General features: G+C 45.2%; 1 protein-coding gene across 6 annotated transcripts in view; it reads right to left on the minus strand.

The window, feature by feature from the left end:
* ERC1 (ELKS/RAB6-interacting/CAST family member 1) overlaps positions 1–25,652 on the minus strand; it is a 546,576-nt gene that overhangs the window by 420,450 nt on the left and 100,474 nt on the right. For all 6 annotated transcript variants that reach the window (XM_084634612.1, XM_084634613.1, XM_084634610.1 and 3 more), the window contains exon 3: positions 19,932–20,348. In XM_084634612.1, coding sequence (XP_084490738.1) covers positions 19,932–20,348 — 417 coding nt within the window. The remainder of the gene's footprint in view (positions 1–19,931; positions 20,349–25,652) is intronic.

The following is a 25,652-nucleotide window of genomic DNA, read 5'->3' on the forward strand; positions in this document are numbered from 1 at the left end:
CAGCAGGTGGGTATTGTAGTTGTAAGAATGCTTGATAGAGATCTTCTAGGAGTTTGTCTCTGTCTGAGGGGTTGGAGCAAATGAGGTTGTATCGTAGAGCTTGGCTGTAGACAATGGATTGTGTGGTGTGGTCTGGATGAAAGCTGGAGGCATGTAGGTAGGAATAGCGGTCAGTAGGTTTCCGGTATAGGGTGGTGTTTATGTGACCATCGCTTATTAGCACCGTAGTGTCCAGGAAGTGGATCTCTTGTGTGGACTGGTCCAGGCTGAGGTTGATGGTGGGATGGAAATTGTTGAAATCATGGTGGAATTCCTCAAGGGCTTCTTTTCCATGGATCCAGATGATGAAGATGTCATCAATGTAGCGCAAGTAGAGTAGGGGCATTAGGGGACGAGAGCTGAGGAAGCGTTGTTCTAAGTCAGCCATAAAAATGTTGGCATATTGTGGGGCCATGCGGTAATAGCTCACCTTACGTGATCACTCTCGTTACAGTGTGTATGGTAACACCCATTGTTTCATGTTCTCTGTGTATATAAATCTCCCCACTGTATTTTCCACGGAATGCATCCGATGAAGTGAGCTGTAGCTCACGAAAGCTTATGCTCAAATAAATTTGTTAGTCTCTAAGGTGCCACAAGTACTCCTTTTCTTTTTAGAGGATAATTATGTTAGCCAGCAGGAGAAGGCTAAGTCCTGTAGCTCAAATGGTAGAAGTATGTCCTGCAGTGTTGAAGATTCATGGTTTACACCCCACTGATAATACTAGGAAGTTGGAATTTACTATTAAGGGAGAGGAGTGCCACACAGGAGAAATCTGTTCTTACCCTGCTTCTACCACTGATTTTTTATAGGACACTGGGCAACTCACAAGCCAAAATTTTGGTTGGTGGCCACTAATTACATGTTCCTTATTTTCTGGTTGTCCAGTCTGAGACACCTGAGGCCTAACTTGCAAAGTGCTGAGCACTCACAACTCAAAATGAAGTCAATGGAAGCTCTTAATGCTCAGCACGTCTGCTAGTAAGGCAGTATAGTCTGGTGGAATGAGTCCACGACTGGAAGTCTTGAATTTTAATTCTGGCTCTGCCATTTGCACTGTGTGCCATCAGGCTACTCACTTTGTATTTGTCTTAGTCTCCTCATCTATAAAATGGGGATAATGTTCTCATCTTTCACAGGCATTATGAAGATAAATTCATTAAATATTTGTGATGCACTCAGACGCTACAGTGGACAAGCACCACAAAACATCAATGTAAATGTATAATTTCATATACGATCAGAGTTGGATGGTGACCAGTAAACAAGACATAGGACCACACACTGAGATGAAGACAGAAAGAAATATTGAACAGATGCCTCATACCCAAGTACCATCCATCTTGATAAACGAATGGGGCAGAGACATCCTGTGGGGAAAAAAACAGTATGTGATCATGTAATTAGACACTATATCATAATGGATATGCACAAGAGGGGGACAAATTAAGGTTGAAGAGCATAGGACTGGAAGGGACTTCCTCAAACAAAGTAATCACATCATATAATCCTGTACATAAAATTTATCAAGCTTCATCTTAAAATGATAGTTAGGTTGTTTGCCCCCACTACTCCTAGGGGAAAACTGTTCCAGACCCTCACTCCTCTGAGGGATAGAAACCTTCTTCTAATTTCCAGCCTAAATTTAGTCATGTCCAGTTTATATCTATTTGTGTCAACTTTGTCCTTTATCTTAAATAGCTCTTTTCCTTCCATGGTATTTACCCGTGATGTATTTAGAGAGAGCAATCACAGCCTCTCTTAGCCTTCATGCTGCTAAGGCTAAACACAAGCCAAGCTCTCTTAGTCTCCTCTCCTAAAACAGGCTCTCCACTCCCCTTATTCTGGTACCCCTTCTCTGTACCTGTTCCAGTTTGATTTCATCCTTACCCACCTAACAATTCCTGTATTAATCCCTATCTTGTCCACCTTCTCTAATAATTTCCCATGAGGTACCATGTCAGATGCTTTACTGAAGTCCGGACAGATTAGAGCTAGGTGAGATGTGTACATCTCAGAGCCTCACAAGGCTCAAAGGACTTGTTTATACAGGGACACTCAGGAAAGTTCCGGTAAATCAAGTAAAGCTATAAAGTCCCTGTGCATAAGTAAGCATGGTAAACCCCCTTGTGGATGCTCTCATTCCTGAGTAAAATGGCTGTAGTTCCTGATGCACTAAGTCTACAGCTCAGTGACACACTGTGTCATTGTACTATATGTACCTACTAAAATCAAACAGAATGTCTTTTTACTAATTCCTAATAATATTCTAACAAATGGTAACTCCACAAACTAAAAATAAATTTAAGAAAACTGTGTTCTGAATGGAACACACATTGTACTGAGGTTTTCCATACAATGATTTATGCAAAATCAGATAGATGGGACTATTGGGTTCATCTAGTCTGACCTCCTGCATAACAGAGTCCATAGAATTAATTACTGCTTCAAGTCCAGTAATTGTGGTTGAGCTAGAGCATATATCTTTTAGAAAAAAAATAGGGCTGTTGCTTAATCCCAGTTAACTCACGCGATTAACTCAAAAAAATTAATAGTGATTAATCACACCGTTAAACAGAATACCAATTGAAATTTATTAAATATTTGGATGTTTTTCCTCAGACAAAAAGACAGTTACCTCTTCCGTAACTGGTGTTCTTCGAGATGTGTTGTTCATGACCATTCCACAGTAGGTGTGCATGCTCATCATGTGCATCGGTGCCAGAAATTTTTCCCTTAGCAGTACCCATAGGGGAGCGCCCCTAGCGACCCCTGGAGTGGCGCCATCATGGCGCAGTAAAAGGGGCGCTGCATGCTCCCCCCCACCTGCGGTTCCTTCTTGCTGGAAAACTCTGACAGTGGGGAAGGAGGACAGGATGTGGAATGGACATGAGCAACACATCTCAAAGAAACACCAGTTACGGAAAAGGTAACTGTCTTTTCTTCTTCAAGTGATTGCTCATGTGCATTCCATAGTAGGTGATTCCCAAGCTATACCTGTTGGAGGTGGGTAGGAGTTCACAGAAAACTCAGGACGGAGCACTGCCTGCCAAACCTGGCATCCTCCCTGGTCTGGGAGACGATCTCATAATGTGAGGTGAACATGTGCACCGATGACCATGTTGCAGCTCTACAAATATCCTGTATAGAGACGTGAGCTAGAAAAGAAAGGTGAACAATAAAGCTTGCGCCCTTGTTGAGTGCGCTCTTACAACTGGTGGCGGGGGAACTCCTGCCAGGTCGTAACAAGTATGGATACATGAAGTAATCCACCTGAAGAGCCGCTGAGTGGAGACTGGCCGACCCTTCATCCGTGGCAATAAACAGCTATGTAGACTTTCTGAATGGTCTTGTCCGTTCCAGGTAAAAACCCAGGGCCCGTCTCACATCTAGCATGTGAAGATGGCACTCATCACTAGATGCGTGTGGCTCTGGACAGAGTAGGGGAAGGAAAATGTCCTGGCTCATGTGATAGGCTGAGAACACCTTGGGGAGGAACGACGGGTGTGGGCGGAGCTGGACCTTATCTCTGTGAAACACCGTATATGGGGGTCAGGGCCCGGAGCTCCGAGACCCTCCTAGAATACATGATTGCCACAAGAAATGCTACTTTCCATGAAAGGTGGGACCAGAAGAAGCATGTAGCAAGCAGCTCAAATGGAGGCCCTGTCAGCCTGGCCAGAACCAAGTTCAGGTCCCACTGTGGAACAAGGGGCCTAACATAAGGAAAAAAGCGCTTCAAGTCCTTAAGGAATCGACCGGTCATGGCATGAAAAAATACTGTGTGGCCTTGCACAGGCGGTGAAAGGCCGACATGGCTGCAAGATGCACTTTGTCAGACAAGGGTGCTAGACCCTGGGCTCTGAGATGAAGGGGTAATCCAGTATTAGCTGGAGTGGAGCAGCCACCGGTGAGATGCTGCGATCAGCAGCCCATCAAGAGAACCCTGACCATTTTGCCAGGTAGGCCTGATGCGTGGAGGGCCTCCTTCTTTCCAGAAGGACTCGCTAGACGCCCTCCAAGCAGGTCCTTTCCTCTTGGTCTAACCATTGAGTAACCATGCCATGACGTTGAGGGCTGCAAGGTTGGGGTGGAGGAGGTGACCTTGTTCCTGAGAGGAGGTCTGGGTGAGTTGGCAGTGGCCGTGGGCATGGGGGGGGGGGAGAAGGGGGCGTGCAACGGACAGGTCCGTCAGAGTCCCATGCCAGTGTTGTCTGGGTCATGCCAGGGCAATCATGAGGATGTGAGCCTTGTTTGCCTTTTTTCCCAGGATCTTGCTGATCAACAGAATTGGCGGAAAGGCATATAGCAGCTGGCCCAACCAAGACAGAAGGAAGACGTCGGAAATCGTGCCCTTGCCCAGGCCCCTCCTGGGACAAAACCTGGTCACAAAGAGGTCCACTTGGGGAGTGCCCCACGTTTGGAAGATCATGTGAGCCACCCCCGGGTGCAGCGACCACTCATGCTGGGAGGAGAAGTCCCACCTCAGGGGATTCGCTCGAGAATTCCGGATGTCCAGTAAGTGGTGGGCTTCCAAGTTGATATTGTGAGCAATGCAGAAGTCCCACAGCCGAAGGGCTTCCTGGCAGAGGGCTGTGGAGCGGGCTTCACCTTGCCTCTTGATGTAGAGAATCAAGGCTGTGTTGTCCGTGAGAACTTTGATTACCCTGCCTGCAACACACGAGCGAAAAGCCACACAGGCCAGATGGACTGCTCAGAGCTCTTTGACATTTATGTGCAGGCCTAGTTCCTGCACAGACCACAAGCCTTGAGTCTGGAGGCAGGGGTGAAAGTAACTTAAAGGACTTACCTGTACACCTGAGTCCTGAGCGGCGGCATGGCCTCAACCAGAAGAGGCGGGGACTTTAAAGATTTAAAGGCCCCGGGGCTCCTGGCTGCGGCTGGCAGCCCCAGGGCCTTTAAATCACCCCTGGAGTTCCAGCTGCAGAGGCAGCTGGGAGCCTCGGGGCTCAGGGGTGATTTAAAGGGCCCAGGGCTCCAGCCACTGCTACCACAGCAGAGCCCTGGGTCCTTTAAATCACTGTCCAAGCCCAGCTGCCAGAGCCCCGGGGTAGCGGCGGCAGGGCTCGGGCCGTGATTTAAAGGGCCTGGGGCTCCCGGCAGTGGCCGGAGCCCCAGGCCCTTTAAATCACCGCTGGAGCCCTGCCACCGCTACCCCAGGTCTCCAGCAGCGGTGCTTGGGAGGTGATTTAAAGGGCCCAGGGCTCCAGCCACTGCAGGGAGCCTTGGGCCCTTTAAATCGCCAGCCTGGGGAAGCCAGTCCAGTACGTCGTACCAGACTGGACCAGCTTACTTTTACCTCTGTCTGGAGGTCTCCCACATGGGCTCCCCACCCCAAGTCTGATGCATCGGACACCAATTCTATGGTTGGGGAGCACCTCCTGAATGGGACCCCTCGGAGCACGTTCTCCGGAGTGGTCCTCCAACAGAGGGAGGCTAGTACAGCGTTGGGCACAATGAGGACTTTGTCCAGCCTGTCTCTGGACTGGGAGAACGCTGAGGCCAGCCAGAGCTGAAGGGGTCGCATTCTGAGTCTGGCATAGCATACCACATATGTACATGCTGCCATGTGACCCAGGAGCTGGAGGCACGCCCTGGCAGTTGTCACAGGAAACCTCGTGATCTCCAGATGAGATCCCTCAAGGTTTCGAAACTGTCTAGCGGAGGGGAGCTCTGGCTGATGTTGCATCAAGAATTGTGCCAATGAGCTCTATTCATTGTACCAGTACTAATGTAGATTTTATGTTGTTTACCAACAGCCTCAGTCTGGTGCATGTGGACAGGAGAAGTGTTACATGGTCCTGTACCCTCGATCTGGAGCTGCCTTTGACCAACCAGTCTTTGAGATAGGGGAAGATCTGGACCCACCCCCGACTTCTGAGGTAGGCCGCCACCAAAGACATACACTTTGTGAAGACTCTGGGTGCCGCTAAGAGGCCAAACGGGAGGACGGTGAACTGGTAGTGTTCCTGTCCTACTGTGAAGCAGAGGAAATGCCTGTGGCCCCCAAATATGTGAATGTGGAAGTACGCGTCTTGGAGATTGAGGGCAGCATACCAGTCTCTGGGATCCAGGGAGGGAATAATGGAGGCCAGGGAGACCATGCAGAACTTGACTTTTACCATGTACCTGAGGCCCCCTTTGGCCTTCAGGATAAGGAAATAGCAGGAGTACCACCTTTTGTACCTGAACTCCGCAGGCATCACCTCCACCGCTCCCCGGTGAAGGAGCCACCTCACCTCTTCCTCGACTAGGCTCTCGTGAGAGGGGTTCCTGAAGAGGGATGGGTAGGTGGGGTAGGCAGAAATTGGAGTGTATAGCCCTGGGAGATGGTATTGAGGACCCAGCGGTCTGAGATCGGCAGAGACCACTGTGGGAGGAATGTGTAAAGACGGTTGGAGAAGGGTAGGGTGGGCGGATTCCTGGTGCAGACTGGTAAGTCATCCCTGGGCGTCCCATCAAAATGGGTGCTTACCCGCCTGCTTGCTCTTAGAGGGGCCAGGCTGGAGGGCGGACTGAGACTGCCACTGTGGACATTTCCTATAGGTTCTAGATTTCCTGTAAGAAGGTTCATGCCAGGAGTGGGTATCTTGGCTGGGGGCCTGCTGAGGCTTGAATTTGGTCCTGGCCGGGGCCAGGACATAGGGGCCAAGAGTCGTTAAGGTTGTGTGGGAGTCCTTCAGACCATGTATCTTCAGGTCCGTTTGTTCTGCAAACAGGGCCTTGCCATCAAACGGCAGGTACTGTAAGGAGTTCTGTGCCTCACTGGACAATCCGGACAGCAGGAGCCATGATGTTCTCCTCATGGACACTGCAGAGGCCATGGTTCTTGCTGCTGTGTCCACTGTGTCCGACGCTGCCTGAAGGGCTGCTCTGGCAGCCGCGGTGCCCTCCTCCACCAGGGCCTTATACTCCTTCCTATCACATTCCTGGAGGGAGTATGTAAACGTTGGCACTGAGCTCCATAAGTTAAAATCATATCTGTCCAGAAGGTCTTGGTGGTTTGCCACCCTCAGTTGAAAGCTTGAAGAATAAAGCTTCCTACCAAACAAGTCTAGCCTCCTCGAGTCCTTATTCTTAGGGGTGGGAGTGGGCTGGCCTTGGCACTCCACTGACCCCCTCCTGGGGGGCTGAGAGAGGGAGGCTGATGGTCTGAGGCCTTGGCTACCAAGCGAGCCACCTGCGGGGTCTGCGTCGGGGCCTGTGGGGTCCACTGGTACTAGGCCGCTGGCCAGGAAGCCTGGTGCCATTGCACGTGTTGCGGCACCGTTGGAGCAGGCTGCCCCGCCAGATTCATCTGTTCCGCTGGCTGCCGGCTCTGAGGGGCGGCTGGGTTGATGCACGAATGACCGCTATCCAAGGATGGGGATGAGTAGCGGTGCCAGGCCTGAGACCACGAGTCCCGTGTAAAGGAGCGGGAGTACCATCTGTAGTAGCTGCTCTGCGAATGGTGCCGTTGGGTGGATCTGCTGTAGCTGGTTGCCAGCAATCTATGCCTGGGGCTGCGGGAGCAGTGCCATGCCAAGGACCTCAACTGGGATGAAAACCGCAAGCGGCATTGACATTGGAACCGCAAGGGGCTACAGCAGCTTCTCGGAGTTGGCGACCTCCGGTGCCATCGGTCCCGGAGGTACGTGCTCTGACCTTGAGGCCTGCGCTCCCTAGATGCGGAGTGGTGCCTCAAGTCCCTGTTGCTCGACACCCAGTCAGCCAATTGGGTGGGGGTAGGCGGAGACCAGTGTGGGCTGCGAGCGGGGTGGTCACTCAGCGAAGAGCAGCATCTGGATCCTTTCTGCGACCATGAGCGGTACAGACCAGGTGACGACTGCAGTGGTCCGAGCGCCAGTTTGCCTCTGGACTGGGGAGCTGCTGGGGTCGGTGCAGCTGGTACCGAAACAGACATTACGTCTCGAGCTGCCTGCAGGGCCTCCGGTGTGGAGGGTACCTGTATGTGGCCACTGGCGTCCAGAGGCCAGTTCAGAGTGGGCTGCTCTACATGAGTCGGAGACCGCGAGTCCAATGGGGATCAAGAGCTGTCCCGCGCAGATCTAAGCTTGCCCCCAGCTTTATCCCGGTATCTTGATGGAGAAGGTCACTTCTTCATCTTCTTAGTGTCCTGTGGATGGGGAGCAGTGCTGGCTGGTGGAAGGCACCGCTGGGTTGCCACACACCAACGTTACGGTGCTCGGTGCTGACTCGGAGCGGCGCAGCAGTGTCAGGGTCAGGGCCTACTCCATCAATATGGCTCAGAGCCATATATCCCATTGCTTCTTAGTTCAGGACTTAAACGATCTGCAAATTTTGGGTTTCTGCAAAACAGCATAAGCAACTAGTGTGCGGGTCACTTATGGGCATAGACTGTTTACAAGTGACGCACAACTTAAAGCCCGGGGCACGGGGCAAGCCCCAAGCCAGGAGCAGTTATTAGAGGCTCTTCTACTTTAATATTATTATTTTACTTTTAAAACTACAGGTACTAACGATATACAGAACTAAACAGTCCAAACAGGAAAGGCTACAGAGAAGAGCTGGAGCACAGCAGTTCCGATGCACCGACACTAGCGGCAAGAAGGATCTGGGAGCCGGGGAGCGCTCAGCACCCCTTATACCACACCATGGTGGTGCCACTCCAGGGGTCACTGGGGCGCTCCACTACGGGTACTGCTAAGCGAAAAACTTCTGGCACTGGTGCACTTGGTGAGCACGCACACTTACTCTGGAAGGCACATGAGCAATCACTCGAAGAACAAGTTTGTTTACATTTATAGGAGATAATGCTGCCTGCTTCTTATTTACAATGTCACCTGAAAGTGAGAACAGGTGTTCACATGGCACTTTTGTAGCCAACATTGCAAAGTATTTACGTGCCAGATGTGCTAAACATTCGCATGCCCCTTCATGCTTCAGCCACCATTCCAGGGGACATGCTTCCATGCTGATGATGCTCGTTAAAAAAATAATGCATTAATTAAATTTGTGACTGAACTCCTTGGGGGGAGAATTGTATGTCTCCTGTTCTGTTTTATCTGAATTCTGCCATATATTTCATGTTATAGCAGTCTCGGATGATGACCCAGCACATGTTCGTTTTAAGAACATTTTCACTGCAGATTTGACAAAACAAAGAAGGTACCAATGTGTGATTTGTAAAGATAGCTACAGCACTTGACCCAAGGTTTAAGAATCTGAAGTGCGTTCTAAAATCTGAGAGGGATGAGGTATGGAGTTTTCAGAAGTCTTAAAAGAGCAACATTCAGATGCGGAAACTACAGAACCCAAAAGACCAAAAGAGAATCACCCTTCTGCTGGTGGCATCTGACTCAGATAATGAAAATGAACATGTGTGTCTGTCTGCTCTGCTTTGAATAGTTATCGAGCAGAACCTGTCATCAACATGGATGCATGTCCTCTGGAATGGTGGTTGAAGTATAAAGGGACATATGAATCTTTAGTGCATCTGGCATGTAAATATCTTGTGACACCGGCTACAATAGAGCTATGCAAAAGCCTGTTCTCACTTTTAGGTGACATTGTAAACAAGAAGCGGGCAGCATTATCTCCTGCAAATTGTAACCAAACTTGTTTGTCTGCGCAATTGGCTGAAGTAGGACTGAGTGGACTTGTATGCTCTGAAGTTTTACACTGTTTTATTTTTGAATGCAGTTTTTTTTTGTACCTAATTATACATTTGTAAGTTCAACTTTCATGATAAAGAGATTGCACTACACTACTTGTATTAGGTGAATTGAAAACACTTTTTTTTACACTGAAAATATTTGTAATCAAAAATAAATATAAAGTGAGCACTATACACTTTGTATTCTATATTGTAATTGAAATCAATATATTGAAAATATAGAAAACATCCAAAAATATTTAAATAAATGCTATTCTATTATTGTTTAACAGTGCGATTAATCGTGATTAATGTTTTTAATCGCTTGACAGCCCTAGAAAAAACAAACTTGATTTAAAATTTTCCAGTGATGGAAACCCTTGGTAAGTAGTTCCAACAGTTAATTACCCTCACTGCTAAAAATATGCATCTTATTTCTCGTCTGTATACGTCTAGCTTCAACTTCCAGCCATCGTGGATTTTGTTCTATGTTTTGCTACACTGAAGACCCCATTATCAAAATTTCTGTTCCGTGTTATTTCAAGACAACATATGGTTCCTGACATCTATCATGCATCAACTCAGAGGATTTTTAATAACCACTTGAAACTAGATCTCACTATGGCTTCTCTCTGAATAACCTAGGACTCAAAGGTCTGACAGTTTTTCATGTAAGGTAAATCATGAACAAAATGTACTTTCAAAAAACAAAATCCTATCTGATTAGTGGAATAGCCAAGAAAGGTTCACACCACATATTTAGTAGAATATTATGAGAAGAGTTACATTCCTCTTCTGATGTTTGGTCCATCTCTAGTAAACTTTCACATTCAGACAGAGTAGTCACTGGACAGCTGTGTATGGCATGTAAATTTGCCAAGTAGGTAGACAAGGAAGCATCACTTCCTTAGAAGGAAAACATCAATATAACTAATTCCTACGGCTGATTATCAAGATGAGCAATTAATATAGTTTAACAACAATACTGTGTCTAAAATATAATTGTGATGAAGTGTACCCTGTGTGCACTGGAAAATCCAAGGGCTGACAAATTCTGACCATATATTTTCTGACCAGAAAATGTCAAAAACAGTTGAAATTTAAATTATAACCGGCCATGTAAATAGTCCTCAATAAGGAGCAGTACCAGTGCTCAGTATGAAAAATATTAGTTCTAACTAAGGTTATTTGTATTGCAGTAGCATCTACCACGTGATAGGTACTTTCCAAACATAGACTGTTCCTGCTCTGCCGAGATCCTACAACCTCAGATGACAACCAACATATGAAAGATGAGGGAAAAGGATACCATCAAAATATGCACACTTTATATGTTACATAAAGGAAAAAAAAACACATACACCAACCTAATTAAAAACAGTAAGGTTGGAAAAAGTCAAGCACTGAAAAGTTAGGGAATGCCAGAATTTAGGTGGTCCAGGCAACCTTAATTCAGCCCTATTGTGCATGTGTGTTATGATGGAGTCTTTCATTATATTATCTCACTCGGATTTTTTCCACAGGAGTAACACCTCATTCAGTGAAGTGACAGTTATTCAATATTTCTTTTTATCCATTTCATTCACTCTGTGGCCTTTATTTAATGCACAACATCTAACCCCAGCACTGAATATAAAATTATTAATTTTTTCATTTAGCATTTTTATAGCACTTTGTATATTCAAAATACATCTTCAAAGGATGTCAGTTGCAGTTGTGAACACTCACTACTTTGCAAATCTGGCCTTGGATGACTCAAGGTTCCTAAAAAATGAACAACATACAATTAACGTCAATTTAGAACATTTTGGTTTAAGTGATTTGCTCAGCATCACCTAAGACTTGTGTGGCACAGGCAGGGATGGAATCCAGTTCTCAAGCGTGATAGTTAACTTCCTTAACCATGAGACAATCTATTCTCTTTCTGCAATTGCCTACCTCATTCGCCACACACATCTTCCAACTTCTGCAACAAACAAGACTGGGATCCTACAAACTATTGCCTCATTCATTACACATCCCTGATTTATTTCCTGAGCACTGTTTTAGAGGAGAGTTTTCTCTATTGGTTTCAGACAGCTTTTCCCCTGTGACACCAGCCCCATGTGCTCCCACTTCCTGCCCTCCTTACCACTACCCCATCTTCTGTCCCCTCATCCCACTTCAACTCCTATTCAAACCTCCTCCCCCCCCCCATCACCCATCTTAGTCCACCTCTGCTCCTACTCAACCCCCACATCCCCTAGTTCTCTGGCTCCTACCTCCCTTTCCACCATCGGTTCACGCAAAAAAAAAAAAAAAAAATCCACCCCAAAAACAAACAAAAAACCTCATCCCCACCACAAACTTCTCTCAGCTTTCTGATCAAATGCTTTCTCCTCCTCCTCCTGACTGACAAGATGCCAACAGAAGGAGAGCACATGGAAGAATCTCCCTGAGGCCTCCAGTAATCAGGAGGAGTAATTACAGGGAAATCCTGCTCAGCACCACCCCATGCCCAAGCTGTGGGATGGAACATGTACAGTCTGGTTGGCATACAGGAGCTGTGAGGGGATTAAGCATGCTCAGTGAGACCAAATTGGAGAATTTAGATGCCCCACTCTGACAATTCTCTTTTAACCCTGTGTGAACTGAGATGTTTTCAGAGGCTAATTATATGGCCAAATTTCAGTACATTTTCACCAGGACAGAAAAAGGCTCACTCTAAACACAAGAGCAACTCTCCTGCCAAATTTCAAATCCCTGCTTCAAATCGTGGAGGTGCAAGAACTTCTCAAAAAGAGACAGAAGGGGGATGTTTGTTTTTTGGTAACATAAGCAAAACATATTTTTCTCCAACCTCATTCTCAAAAATGACAGAACTGTTTTAGCTAAATCTTAAAAACAGCTTAAGACAGACCTCTGGAAAAGTTTGGCGAAGGCATAAGGAAATGAAAACAGGGTCCTGTAATGGAAACTGTCAGGCAACATTAACTATTGGTGGTTCTATCAACTCCACATATAATTATATATACATTTATTATGACTATTTAAAATTGCATTTAGTGCATATATGCAGAGTTTGTAGAATCTTCAATTTTAAGAACAGGTTAAGAGGTAGCAGTTGAGAGACTTCAGCCACTTACTCCTCCCCCATCCCAATAGTCTATATATGTCATTAGAACACATTCAATTCAAATACTACAGCTGTTGGACTTGGTGTTCCAAATTGTGCAGCGGCCTTGAAAGCCTGGGAAATTTGAAACAGGCCACTGTAAAGCAGATGTACACCCTGACCTCCTTCTCAGCCCAGTCATTCTGCTGCTGACTACAAGACATCAATTCAATTGTCTATTAACACTGAAGCAGAGCCATTAAGATTGCACTTAAGCCGCGCAGGTGTTAAAGTAATCATACTTTGGAGACACAGTTACATTTATTGTACATATCACACAAGTGACTGCTTGAAATGCACACTTATGTATGGTGGAGTTTTTCCCCTTTAAAATAGGAATTTTAAATCCAAACATCCATTGATACAACATAGTTAAAATGGGGGTAGGGAGGGTGTGGAGGGAAGATCCAGGACTTGCAAAAGTTAAGGTCCCCACTTCAACTTGACCACAAAGCACATACAATATATATTTCTCTGCCCCCACTCTTCCAGAGCCCAGCTGTGTGGCACTCCACCACAGTCACCTACACCCCCCATAGGCCAGCTGTGCCCCCCCCCCCCAGAGCCCAGCTGCAGGGGCCCCCCTAGCCCAAGCACCTGCATCCTCTCCCCGCACCCAGAACCCAGCTGCAGGGCCCCCCCCACAGTCCAGCCACAGACCCTCTCTGACCCAGCCCAGACATTGGTATCCAGAAGGAGAAACAGCCTTATGCTGGGCCCCAGGCTTGCATGGAGTTTCCTGTGCACTGCTATCGCCTTCCCTCAGGGCCTGCCAAGAACTGCAGCTGCTGGGAACCCGCCAGTTCCCTCCCCCTCCCCCCAGCAGTGTTTTCTATTTGTGAGCTGGGCTCTGTCTGGTGCAGCAGCCCCTAGTGGCAGCCAGCAACTCTGCATCCCATTTCGGGGGAGGGAGGAAATTCTGCATACACAACATTAATTTCTGCAAAAAGAAAAGGAGTACTTATGGCACCTTAGAGACTAACCAATTTATTTGAGCATAAGCTTTCGTGAGCTACAGCTCACTTCATCAATGAATAGGAACATTAACAACTATGTAGGCAGGCTGCTACATTTCTTTTCTGCCTGAGGGGACAGAGCCTGCCTCACACCTACCTCTGAACAACCAGAAGCCCTATCCCTCCACTCTGGGTGAGCTAGATGGACAGAGTCTCTCTTGTGCCCATGCATGCCCAACCAACCCCGCCCCCTGGTGGTGATTAATGTGTCTCCACGCACACACGCCCAGCCCTACCCCCTGTGGTGATTTACATCTCTGCTGGCTGCTCCCGGCACTCGAACAGACACGCCTAGGCTGCCAGGGAAGGGATGAGTCTCGCCCAAAGATTTCTTTGCTTCCCCATTTTTCCGCAGGGAGTAAAGAAATCTGTGGATGATATGAATTCTGCACCCACAGAGTGGTGCAGAATTCATCCAAGAGTAATAATAGTAAACGCTTAGGAGTACTCATCTCTCCAAGGTACCTTGGAGATTTGCATTTGTACTAAATGCAAATCTTTTTCCTAGATGTATGACATTGCATTGGGTTGTACTAAAATGCCTATTTGATTGGGCCCGGCGTACTACGTGATCCAGTTTGCTTTATATAACTGCCCTATGCTTACTATTTACCACTCCCCAATCTTTTTGCCATTTATAAATTTTATCAGCAATGATGTTATATTTTATTCTAGACCATTGATGAAAGTGTTAAATAATATCAGGCCTAAAACAGATCCTTGTGGAACTCCACTAGAAACATTCCCATTCAATGAAAATTCCCCATTAACAACTACTTTTTGAGATCTATCAGTTAGCCAATCCTTCGCCCATTTAATGTGTACTTCATTGGTACCATACAGTATTAACTTTTTACTCAGAATGTCATGTGGAAACTAGTCAAATGCCTTACAAAAGACGAGATATATTATATCTATACAGTCACCTTTACCAACCAAACTTGCAATCTCAAAAAAAAAATAAAATAAAAAAAATAAAAATGAAATAAGGTCTGTTTGACAAGACCTATTTTCCATTAAGCAATTGTAGCCTACTAGTTCATTTTATCATTCATTTCTTGTGTGATGTCAAGATTAACATGTGATATCACATATAATCTTTGTATGCTAAACAGATTTAAATTTTAGATTCTAGAAGTATAAGATTGATAAGTATTTAGAAGTGACAATTATATATTAGTAGGGCCCTACCAATTTCACAGCTGAGAAAAACGTGTCACGGACCGTGAAATAAGTCCTTCTCTGTGAAATCCAATCTCCCCTGTGCTGCTGTGAGCGCCCCAGCAGGAGGCTCGTAGCTGCTAGTCCCGGCTGGGCTGGGGAGGGACAGGATTTGTTCTTCCCCTACACGGCCATTCTCAGGGGGAGATCAGACCCACCGCCAAGTAATTCCCTCTACTCTAGGAAGCTCCAGGGCTGGGAAATAGCATTGGAGCTTCCTGCAGCCAGAGGAGGCTTCCGGAGGTGGAGGTGGGTCTGATCTTTGACTCCCTAAGGGAGCTGATGGGCAGGATCCTCTGGAAGGCTAATATGAAGGGGAAAGGAGTCCAGGAGAGCTGGATGTATTTTAAAGAAGCTTTACTGAGGGCGCAGGAACAAACCATCCCGATGTGCAGAAAGAACAACAAATATGGCAGGCAACCAGCTTGCCCTAACAGAGAAATCTTTGGTGAGCTTAAACACAAAAAGGAAGCTTACCAGAAGTGGAAACTTGGACAGATGACTATGGAGAAGTATAAAAATATTCTTTGAGCATGCAGGGGTGTAAACAGGAAGGCCAAAGCTGAACTGGAGTTGCAGCTAGCAAGGGATGTGAAGGGTAACAAGAAGGGTTTCTACAGGTATGTTAGCAAGCAGGAGGTGGTCAGGGAAAGTGTGAGACCTTACTGAAATGGGGAAGCAACCTAGCGACAGATGATGTGGAAAAAGTTGAAGTACTCAATGCTTTTTTTTTTTCCCCCTCAGTCTTCACTGGACACCACAGTATGGGGAGGAGTGGAGCAGCCCTCAGTGGTGAAAGAACAGGTTAAGGACAATTTAAAAAAGCTGGATATACAAAAGTCCATGGGGCTGGATGCAATGCATCCGAGGGTGCTGAGGGAGTTGGCTAATGTGATTGCAGAGCCATTGGCCATTATCTTTGAAAACTCATGGCAATTGGAAAAAGGCAAATATAGTGCCCATCTTTTTAAAAGGGAAGATGGAGAATAAGAGGAACTACAGACAGGTCAGCTTCACCTCAGTACCCAGAAAAATCATGGAGCAGGTTCTCTACGAATCCAGGTGGAAGCACTTGGAGTAGAGGAAGGTGATTAAAATAGTCAACACTGATTCACCAAGGGCAAGTCATGCCTGACCAACCTGATTGCCTTCTATGATGAGATAACTGGCTTTGTGGATATAGGGAAAACGGTGTACATGGTATACCTTGACTTTAACAAAGCTTTTGATATGACCTCCCACAGTATTCTTGCCAGCAAGTTAAAGAAGTATGGATTGGATGAATGGACTTAAGGTAGATCGAAAACTGGCTAGATCGTCGGGCTCTGTGGATAACGATCAACAGCTCGATGTCTAGTTGGCAGCCAGTATCAAGCAAAGTGCCGCAGGGGTCGGTCCTGGGGCCAGTTTTGTTCAACATCTTCATTAATGATCTGGATGATGGGATGCACTCTCAGCAAGTTCGCAGATGACACTAAGCTGTGGGGAGAGGTAGATATGCTGGACGGTAGGGATAGGGTCCACAGTGACCTAGACAAATTGGAGGACTGGGCCAAAAGAAATCTGATGAGGTTCAACAAGGACAAGTGCAGAATCCTGCACTTAGGACGAAGAATCCCATGCATTGCTACAGGCTGGGGACCAAATGGCTAAGCGGCAGAAAAGGACCTAGGGGTTACAGTGGACAAGGAGCAAGATATGAGTCAGCAGTGTGCCCTTGTTGCCAAGAAGGCTAACAGCATATTGGGCTGCATTAGTAGGCGCACTGCCAGCAGATCGAGGAAAGTGATTATTCCACTCTATTCAGCACTGGTAAGGCCACATCTGGAGTACTGTGTCCAGTTTTGGGCCGCCCACTATAGAAAGGATGTGGTCAAATTGTAGAGACTCCAGCAGAGGGCAACGAAAATGATTAGGAGGCTGGGGCACATGATTTATGAGAAGAGGTTGAGGGAACTGGGCTTATTTAGTCTGCAGAAGAGAAGAGTGAGGGGGAATTTGATAGCAATTACCAACTACCTGTAGGTGGGTTCCAAAGATGATGGAGCTAGGCTGTTCTCAGTGGTGGCAGATGACAGAACAAGGAGCAATGATCTCAAGTTACAGTGGGTGAGGTCTAGGTTGGGCACTCCCAGGAGCACAGGGGAGATCAGACCCACCTCCGGGAATCTCCTCCAGCTACAGGAAGCTCCAGGGGTGCTGCCCAGCTGCAGAGCTTCCTGCAGCCAGGGAAAGTACCCAGAGCTGGGTCTCATCTCCCGTCAAGAGTGGCCATGTAGGGGAAGAGCAAATCCTATCCCTCCCAGCCAGCCAGGACGAGCAGCTAGGAGCCCCTGGCTGGGGTGCTCCCAGCAGCAGGGCAAAATCAAACTCACCTTCACCTCCAGGAAGCTCTGCAGCTGCTGTCTTCAGACCTGGGCTCTGAAGGCAGCACAGAAGTGAGGTGGCAATCCTGTAACTTCCTTAGAACAGCTTTACAAATCCCCCCTCTTTCCCCCACGGTCACACCACTTTTTTAAAAAAATTAAAAATCGGATTTTTTTTTTTATAAAATAGGATTTTTCCTCAAAAAGCATCTAAAGATCATTTTAATTAAGATACATTATAGCTCAAATATATCTCATCATGGAATAAGGATTATAAATTCTAATTCTACAGTATGAGACAATATACTCATGTAATGTTTAAGAAAAATTTTGTAAATAAGTTCCAATAGTTCATGGATTAGGGACCCAATTTTCTGTATAGATTATTTAGGTTAATCTTTCTATCTACCCAATAGGACTCAGTGCTCAGTCTAGAATAATAATTAAAATTAAGAGATGCTTAATTTTGCAGTTCTCAAACTGTGGATTTCTGTCTCCAGAGATGACATGCTTGTTAACAGCAAAAATGTTTTTAAATAAATAATATAGAGAGATGAGAAATAACAGACCTCAACCCTATTGTCCATATGCAAATTTGTGTATACTGAGTCACTCCCTTACCTCTCTCTAAAAGTGCAAAGTTTCAAAAAGTTCAATGAATAGAAGATTGTTGAGAGCGGAATAGATCTGGACAAGGAGAAGAAGTCTGGAGAGAATTGTGAGAAGGGAGGGACAGGCAGTAGAAACAAAAGTGAAACTATTTGAGCAGCATATTCCAGAAGTCTTGAGGTCCTTCTGAGTGTAGCCTTCATTGATTTGAGATTATGAACCTAGTTATATGTATTGTGATGGGGCAAGGCCAGATGACTATAGAAAAGTAGTGGGAGATAGATATATTAGCTCCAGGCTAAACAAATCCCAATAAGACCAGGTTAAGTGAAATGGAAGCTGCTCCCGGTCAATTAAGACACCTGCGGCCAATTAAGAACTTTCCAGAAGGCAGGGAGAAGGGTAGGTTGATTGGGACACCTGAAGCCAATCAGGGGCTGGCTGAAACTAGTTAAAAGCCTCCCAGTCAGGCAGGTGGGTGTGTATGTCAGGAGCTGTGGAAGGAAGTTGTGCTATTGGAGAGGCTGAGTAGTATACACCATATCAAGCACAAGGAAGGAGGCCCTGAGGTAAGGGTGAAGTGGAGCTTGAGGAAGTGAGGGCTGCTGTGGGGGAAGTAGCCCAGGGAATTGTACATGTCATGTTTCTAAAAGGGCAACTACCTTAGCTGATACTGTTAGGATCCCTGGGCTGGAGCCTGGAGTAGAGGGTGGGCCTGGGCTCCACCCCCACCTTTGCCCCCTGATTAATCACTGAGACTGGGAGACAACAGAGACTGTGGAAGGAAGGATAACGTCTCCTTACCTCCCTCGCTGGCATATGATGAAAATGGCTCAGTAGACTGTGACCCTTGTCTCTAGAGAAAGAAGGGTTATGTGGAGGGTCACAGTGAGCCTCTGAGGCTAGCGAAATCCACCAGAAAACATGGGACCCACGGAGGCAAGGACAGAGCTTTGTCACTGTATGTTCAGTTACCAAATTTTTATGTGCCATCATGATAATTCTGCAACCCTAACTTTTTGGAAAACTTTGCCTTTGTTGAATCCATGTATCAACAGGAAAATGCCAGCATTTTCAGAGTTACCTGTTACATTATCTACAGGTAATAGGGGAAATACAGTGACAAGAAATTTAATGACGCTGGCTGCAGACTGAGGGATGCACATTGCTGATTTTCATGTATTTCTCTAAGATAGATAAGTACTGTTTAAAGGACTAGTATAGATTTCATTATAACTGGTTGTGGGTGATTTATACTTAAGAATGCTTGTCATCATATGTCCACAATATAGAATACATATCTAAGTACTGTTTTGTTATAAATTTTTGCAACTGTGTTCCTTTAAATAACCTTTTTTGGCTGTGCATCTGAGGTAGCTAATGTTTTTATCACAAAAACCTTTCACAGCAAGTCAACTGTTTCCATGGAAACTGTAGAGTGATCATCCATTAATGCTGCCAAGATTTCTCTCAGTGCTTTCCCAAATACAGGTAGATGTTTGCTCTCAATTTAAAAAAAAAAAAAAAAAAAGTTGAATGAACGTTACATTCCTGTGATAGTGAACTTCCACAGCTTCATGTGGGGAGTAAAGGTAAACAAGAGCTGGGAGGGGACGGGGCGGGGCGGGGGGACAGGACACAAAAACAAACAAGAGAAACCACTGAGAGGTTTTAATTTAGGGGACAAACCCCATCAGATTATTTTTTAATCTGCAGCCTATCCATGATGGGAAATGCTGATCCCACAGTGGTGAAAGGGTGAATATCAGAAAAGGAATGGAAGGTATACAAGCATGAATTAGCAGAGATTAACGCTGGAAAGCAGGGACAGGAAGATCGCTCATGGAATGAATTATTTTTGAGATAAGCTAATGTCTGAGTCACTCACCTCTCTCAGCATATTGTTTTCCTTCTCCTTCTGTTCCAGCAGGCTCTCCAGGTGGTGGACATGCATCTCTGCTTCAGCCAACCGTCTTGTCCGCTCATGATCCTCCTCTGTGGCTTTTGAAGACAGTCCTTTACTCTGCAACATCTCCAGCAGTTTTTTGATGGACTCATCACGGGCATTTAAGGTCTGCTTCTGAGTCTCAATGCGCAGTTCCATCTCTTCTAAGGTTTTGCGCAGCAGGAAAAGTTCCTTGGCTTGGCGCTCATGCTCTGCATGAAGCCGTTGGAAGTTCTCCTCTGTCAGCTCTGCCACAAATGGTTCACTGGCTCTACTGCTGCTGTCCTGCTGGAACAGCTGGTTCAGGTCCCGCTGGATCCGAAGCTCATCCTGGAGAGCCTGGATCGTCATCTGCATGTGCTGGAAGCAGAAAACTAAATCAGTGAATTCCCTTCCTTAGTGAAAAATTGTAAATACATGGGCTGCTTGAATCCTCTTGACCGATCAGTCAGAAGGAATACACAAAAGCTGCCAACACTCAACATTTTTGACAGCAGATAACTATAATTTCCCCAACTTTGGGGGTGTGGGGTTGGGGAATTATTGAGCTGCAAATTGTAAGGCCCTGAATGACGGAGAAAGATCCTCTTACATGTAATTCCCCTATCTCCACCCACCTGTGCAAGTCAATGTCCAGAATGGAAGAGTATTACCAGGAAAAATTAGTATACTGAAAAGTATAAGTGAACACTTTGCTAATCTGTTATTCTCAGTTCATCTCATTTCAGCATCAAAGGTCCAAGAAGTAGAGCAATTCCTTGTGGACATCAGCAAACAAACAAGGAGTAAAGAGACACTGGTTGTTAGTGCTGACATTCTAATAGAGTGACGGAGGAAACACTGTGGTAGATCTTGAACAAGCAATATCAAATTATTTTAAAAAGTTAGTTCTACATTTTGTTTCCCATCCCTCAATAATCATTATTATTAAAAAGATGTCAGCATAGGACTGCAGAACAATTAGCTCTATTACAATGCAGCTATACACACACACACACACGGTAGAGAATCTCAAAGCCTGGTCTGATTCAGGCTTGTAGGACTCCTGCTATGGGGCTAAAAATAGCAGTGTAGATGTTCTGGGCTCTGAAATCCAGTGAGGGAGCTATATCTCAGAGTCCAGGCTCCAGCCCAAGTGGGAAAGTCTACACTGTAATTTTTAGCCCCATAGTGTGAGTACCATGAATCCAAGTCGAGCTCTGAGACTTGCTTCCATGGGGTTCATAGTTGTTTTTTTGTTTTGCTGTGTAGATGTACCTGCTCTGTGAGCTGGTAAGCATTATTTCCATTTACAGAGAAAAAAACAAGGCACTGAATGAAATAATATCCAGGCAAGACAGGAAGTTTGTAGAAGATGTAAAAATAGAAAGGAGGTCTGACTGACAAATCTGAGACAACCACAAAACTATCCTCTTTTCTTGGGAAAGGCAAAGGGACTGACAACATTCAGTTTGCCATTGAACAGGCCAGCTGAATTGAATTCGACACTAGAAAAATAAGTGCCTATATTACAGCAACTTCCAAAAACAGCACAGATGCAACCAGTGGTAGCAATAGTGTAAGCACTAGAAATGACAGGTTTCATAAGAGTCATCTCTTGGCTGGCTGATGTACAGAAGGCAAAATAGCCCAGCAGTTTATAATCTAAATAAAATCCAAATAAACCACTCCGGGAAGGGACCTTCTATTTGAAAGTTAAATACAGAAAGTGAGTTTCACTGCAAGATGTATAATGCACAGGAGATGTAATCAAGGAGACTGTAGGATTCCTCCAGTAATTTGTTTGTTGCATATTCCTATGAAAAAGGGAACAGGGAGTAAGAGATATTTGCTACTTCATAAACACATGAATTTAGTCTATCTTTGTAGTTTTAACAGCTACTGGTATTGTAGGTACTGATGTATGAAGGCAGTTTGTGGGGCTGTAAACAACTATTTCGGTACTACTTTCCTCACTATGTGAGAGCTCAAAGACTCCAAACCCCGTTATTTGGGATCTCCCCCCCCCCCCCCCCAAAGGGAGTTATCTCAAGCTTTTGAGACTTATTTGACCTTTTCTTCTATTCGTAATTTTATGATACTTGACAGTTGCTGTTTCAGTTCAGCAGAAAATAGTACTTAAGTTATAATGATGGTTCTGGATCTCTCACAGAGGTGTATTCCTGAATATGGATCATTATTTGTTGTGTGCTGTAAGGTAAAGTGTATGTGATAATCTGAATTTCTACCCACTCATTTACTTGCAAAATGGAAGAAAACTTATGCGCTGAGCACACCACAACCTGGAATTGTAAAGCACTTTTAGCTTTCAATCTTCTTTGAAACAATTGCCAGTGTCACTTCTCCAAGCTGCATTCCAGACAAAAATGTCATTACACCTCCACACTTTAAAGCTCAGAAGAGCAACAGCAAGCATGTTATGTGAATGAGGAGGAAGGCGGGCAGCCAAACTACTACAGTTTATCCAACTCATCCATGCAGACTAAATTGTAAAAACAAATTTCATGCATTCACATTCTCCTAATTTACACCACTGCAATACCAATGGGGCTGCACTGCTAACAAGAGAATTTACACCAAACAATTGGAAAGTGCTCCACTAAGCTCAGTGCAAATACCTAAGGTAGCCAGTCTATACACCAAAATGGAACTTATCTTTATTTGGGAAACTATACTCATCCCATTTGAACCACAGAGCATGGTCTGCTTAACATCCATATTTCACATGTATCTACACTGACCTCGCCCCCACTCTGTCACTTTCCTCCCTCCAGGAAGGCAGGAGAAGCAGCTTCCTCTGAATTGCCGCCACATGCATTAGAACAGCAGAGTGGCTTCCTGTACTGCCACAGAATCAGTCTTAGGCTATTTATAACCCTAACTAAAAAGAAGTCACCACAACAAACTTCCTAGACTTGAATTTTTATAATCTAATTGATGTAGGATCATGTCTCAGGCAAAGCTGTACCCCAGGGAAACATCTCCCCAAATTCAGCATGAATGATTTTCCACAGATGCAAACAATCAACATCTGAGCTGAGAAACTGAAAGCTATTTTAAGTAGTTCAAATAGGGTAATAGTTAAAGAGAAAAATGTTGATGCTAATAGAAGCAGCACTTATGGGATTCCTGTCATTTCAGATTCATGGGTGAGGACAACAGAGTTATGCTGTACCCTGTGGAAGGGTCAGTAACTTGCAAATGTAGTCAAAGTATGTTTCCTAGGAAGAAAGAAGAGCTAAATAGTTTGCAAATAAGAGATCAGCAATAGGTTTATGAATTACTGCTTACAATTACGTACTCTGAACTACTTAAATGAAGAAAAAAAAAGATAGTATGCAGTGTAGCAGTAAATTAAGATGCAGGAAAATTGATACGGTCTTCTTCCCAGTATATTATTGCTCTCTAGAGTTCTTTTGTCTGCTGGCTAATAGGCTGCTTTTCTGTTTTTGATACCAATGGAACAGTGCCCTATTGGTATGAACTATAAGGTGGTTCTTTGGGTGGGCATACTGTTCTTCTAAATTTTAAATAGGACATACTCACTTCCCTCATAAACTGAGTTTTACCACTGTTTCTCATCCACTTCTCTGCCTGCATTCTTTAATCACTGCAATTCCTTGGGAAAGAAAGGGAACATATTATTTATAAATCCACCTAATATTGGCCACTGAAAAGCTAAGCCTAGTTTCAGATCCTGAATTCATTTGAAACCTCACACAAGCTTGAAAGAGCTCATTGCAAGTGTCTCACATGATCTCAAAATAAATGTAAGACTATTTTTGTAATGCCTTTAATATTTTTAACACTCAATACTTTCAGTTTCCATGAAGAAGATGCTGTAGTTTTTAACATATTGTTAACAAATCTCAATTTTAAGAGTAGGTAAAAATTGAAACCTACAGTACTTGACAGTGTCTTTAGATGTCACTGAACATGAAGAATTCCCTCTTTAGTGAGTTAGCCCTCTGCAGATGAAAAGGTAGAGAGAGAATCTTTGAGATGAAATGCAAGTGATTACCCTGCAAGTCTTAGCGGGATAGTCAACTCAAAGCTGATATAACTCATTCAGTTCTTGATGTGCTGGCATACAAAACTCTGAACCTCTGGGTCTGATCAAAATCCTGTAGAAAGAAAAGCACTATCACAAAAGCATACTATGTTGCTCAGTGTATTCAATGCAGTTCCAAAAGCACTGAGATAAATGAACTGGTGGTGTGGCAAGCCCTAATTTGACTTCCCTCCTGTTGCAGGAAAGTGTGACTAAAATAGAAAGAGAGCAACAGACATCTTCTTCCTTCTGTCTCATCAGCCAGGTCAGGTCAAGGTAGAAAGAGGCGACACACCCCTTCCCCTCCCAGCAGTCAAGAAGATGAGGAGGAAGACTTCCTTTTTAGCAGCCAGAAGGGAGGAAGGAGTTCCTTGCCTATCCCAGCAGCAAGGGGAAAACCATGCCAATGTTACATAATACTGTGTCATGATGACTGTCAATATATGACACAACTAATTATTTACTGTGACAGATTAATGACATGTAGATGCCAGTACATCACCAGGATGACACACAAGTTTTTTGTGGTTCTCTGCGGCTCTGTTCAATGACCAAGCTACTCTCTATGAACTCTCTAGATGCAAAATGCTAAGTACTGGGAAAGACTGAGTTACCTTTGTACTCTCTGTAGCTTGTACATGTACCTTTATGATCAATAGAGCACAGAAAGCTTAAAGGGAAAAAGGAAAATGGACAGAAAAATACTATATAAATGATAGCAAACTAGGTTTATCAAGGTGTGATGGGATGTCCACCCCACACAAGACACAGCAGGTTAAATTCGGTCAATTAACCTCTTATGCTGCACTTGGAGCACAGCCTGGAATCAAAAATGCCTAATGGAAGATGAAGTTCACCTGGAAGGGAGCAAGCTAGGCTTGTATAAAAGGATGAAGCTGAGAACAGAAAGGGGCTGCAGGGGAAGTAGTCTGTAGTTGCTCCCTGGGAGAAGGGAGGTTTGTTCAGGGCTACAGTGTCTGCCATGATGTCAAATAGGGGAAGTAGTCCCCTGGGAGGGTCAGCAAACCAAGGGTGGTGGAACAGAAGATAAAAAAGGGAGCAAGGAAGGAGTCCAGTGAAACAACAACAGAGTCTGGGAGCAAGCAGACTATAGTTGCTGGATATAGGGTCCCTAGGCTGGAGTACATAGTAGTGGGCGACTCCAGGTTTCCTCCCAGCTGCTGGGAAAGTGGCACAGGACCTAGCCTTGGAGTGAAAGACTGTCTGGAACAGCATACAAACAGGTGATCCAGTGGGACTTCATTGTATAGGCCTACCCTTCAGGGGCATCGATCTTCCAAAGAGCTGAATCACAAAGAAGGAGCACTGTGAGTCCTGGAGAGTGAGGGGGAATGCAGTGTGAGCAACCAACAGAAAGGGGGCATCAGACTAGAAAGGAGTTAATCCCCAGACATGGCCACAAGGAGGTGCCCCAACCCCGTTACACAAGGTTAAAGAAAGCCTCTGAGAACAGAAGTTGGAATGACTGTATGGTGTCTTACAGGGAGATAAGCATTACCAGTAGAGGGATTCCACCACAAGTTCTCCCTATCTCAGCTGCTTAGTAGTCACAGAAATTGGCAGAATCTACATGAGATCATGAATTTGCTTTT

The sequence above is a fragment of the Lepidochelys olivacea genome (assembly GCF_965140295.1).
Source record: "Lepidochelys olivacea isolate rLepOli2 genome assembly, chromosome: 1".
Taxonomy (NCBI): domain Eukaryota; kingdom Metazoa; phylum Chordata; order Testudines; family Cheloniidae; genus Lepidochelys; species Lepidochelys olivacea.